At 45.3% G+C, this 1,602-nt stretch overlaps 1 protein-coding gene across 1 annotated transcript in view; it reads right to left on the minus strand.

Annotated features, from left to right (window-relative positions):
* NARF (nuclear prelamin A recognition factor) overlaps nt 1-1,126 on the minus strand; it is a 17,447-nt gene extending 16,321 nt beyond the window's left edge. Inside the window, exon 1 of the mRNA XM_023729176.1 lies at nt 855-1,126. Coding sequence (XP_023584944.1) covers nt 855-956 — 102 coding nt within the window. The 5' untranslated portion in view covers nt 957-1,126. The remainder of the gene's footprint in view (nt 1-854) is intronic.
* Nucleotides 1,127-1,602: the final 476 nt, after the last annotated feature.

The raw sequence follows: 1,602 nt of genomic DNA on the forward strand, positions 1-1,602 counted from the left end.
GGGGGAAGCGCCTGATCCTCTACCCTGGGCACTGGCTGTACTGGCTTCCAGGGCCAAGTACTCCCTCCCTCCCACCCTGTAGGTCGGCTCTTGGGGCGCTTGTCTCACCCCTTTCTCCTCCCCGTGCTGTTCACAGTCCCCACAGTGCAGGGCTGGACACAGTGGGAGCCTGGTCAGCACTCAGTGGGGTAAGCATCATATTGGGACTATGTAATTTGAGAGAAAATCCGTTAAGGATTGTAAGGAAAATACAGTCCTCTACTGCTTCTCCTGGAAGGACTTAACCTGTCTCTACCACATCTTTCTCTCTGTAAGACAGTGTGACCACAGGACCTACCTGAGACACTGGGGCTGAGCAGGGACGAGACAAATGCACACAGCACCTTCTAGGACACCCAGCACAGGGCACACGCCCAGTAAACACAACCATCACTACTAGCTAAGAAAGGTTAAAAACCTCGGTGACTGAACCACACAAGGAACCTACTTACAGAATTATGAAATTTGATATACCTTAAAAATTACTCATCTAAATCTGTTTTACAAAATTGAACTTACCTGAGAGAAAGAGTTTGAGTTTTAAATATTACACCACTACTTCTACTCAAAGATGGCATCTTTCTTTGTTTCAAACGCAGTGTATTTTGGCTTGGTGCGCTTTTGGGAAGACACTTCCCTGAAGGACGTGCACTGCTGACTGGCTCCTGTGTAGCCTAGACCCTGACAAAGCCCTTTTGGTTCTACTTCTGTGTGTTTGAGAGCAGTGATGTGCATGGCAACAAGAGTCCCCGCAGGGAAGACAGACAGCAGCGGCAGTTTACTCCAGTCTGATATAAAACGGAAAACACACTCACTTCTTCCTTCCCCCGGGCCGGACTCGTCACATCGACCAACGCATCTTCTTGGTCCTCGGTTTTTGTTTTCTTACTGCATTCCTTGAAAAAGCAAAGCGGCATATTAACCTACGGCTTTCAGTCTCACTGTACCCACTAAAGAAACTTACGTACCCTTGAACTACTCAGCCTCACATCTAGAAATCACTTCTAAAGAAACCAAAGGACTTGTTAAGAATATTTGTATAACCACATTGTTTGCTGTAACTACAGATGAGAAGACACGCAGCCTTCCATCAACAGGGCAATGAATACCAGAACATGTGGACACATCTGTACGTGTGATGACACCGCTATTAGGAAAGACGAACTAGATCCACATGTAATGCTCTGAAAAGACGTCTCACGTAGTACTGACAGTTAAAAAAAGAGCAAAATTACAGAATACAGTGGGCCTTCTGTATCTGTAGGTTCTGCATCCGTGGATTCAACCAAACTCGGATTAAAAATATTCAGGAAAAAATAAAAGTTCCAAAAAGCAAAACTTGAATTTTCCACACAAAAAGCACTACGCTAAAGCCACACGAATAAAATGACCTGCAGGCACACCCTGTTATAGCCTCCCACCATTTCACAGATCCTCAGTCTCTCTCCAGCGCTCGTTTGAGCATTGTTTGCTTCATGTCTTGTCATTATTCCCCCAACAACACAGTACAGGGTAACAACCATCTACATAGCATTACACTGTATTAGGTAAACAAGTAACCTA

Source organism: Trichechus manatus, unplaced genomic scaffold, assembly GCF_000243295.1.
Source record: "Trichechus manatus latirostris isolate Lorelei unplaced genomic scaffold, TriManLat1.0 scaffold00028, whole genome shotgun sequence".
In the NCBI taxonomy this organism is placed as follows: domain Eukaryota; kingdom Metazoa; phylum Chordata; class Mammalia; order Sirenia; family Trichechidae; genus Trichechus; species Trichechus manatus.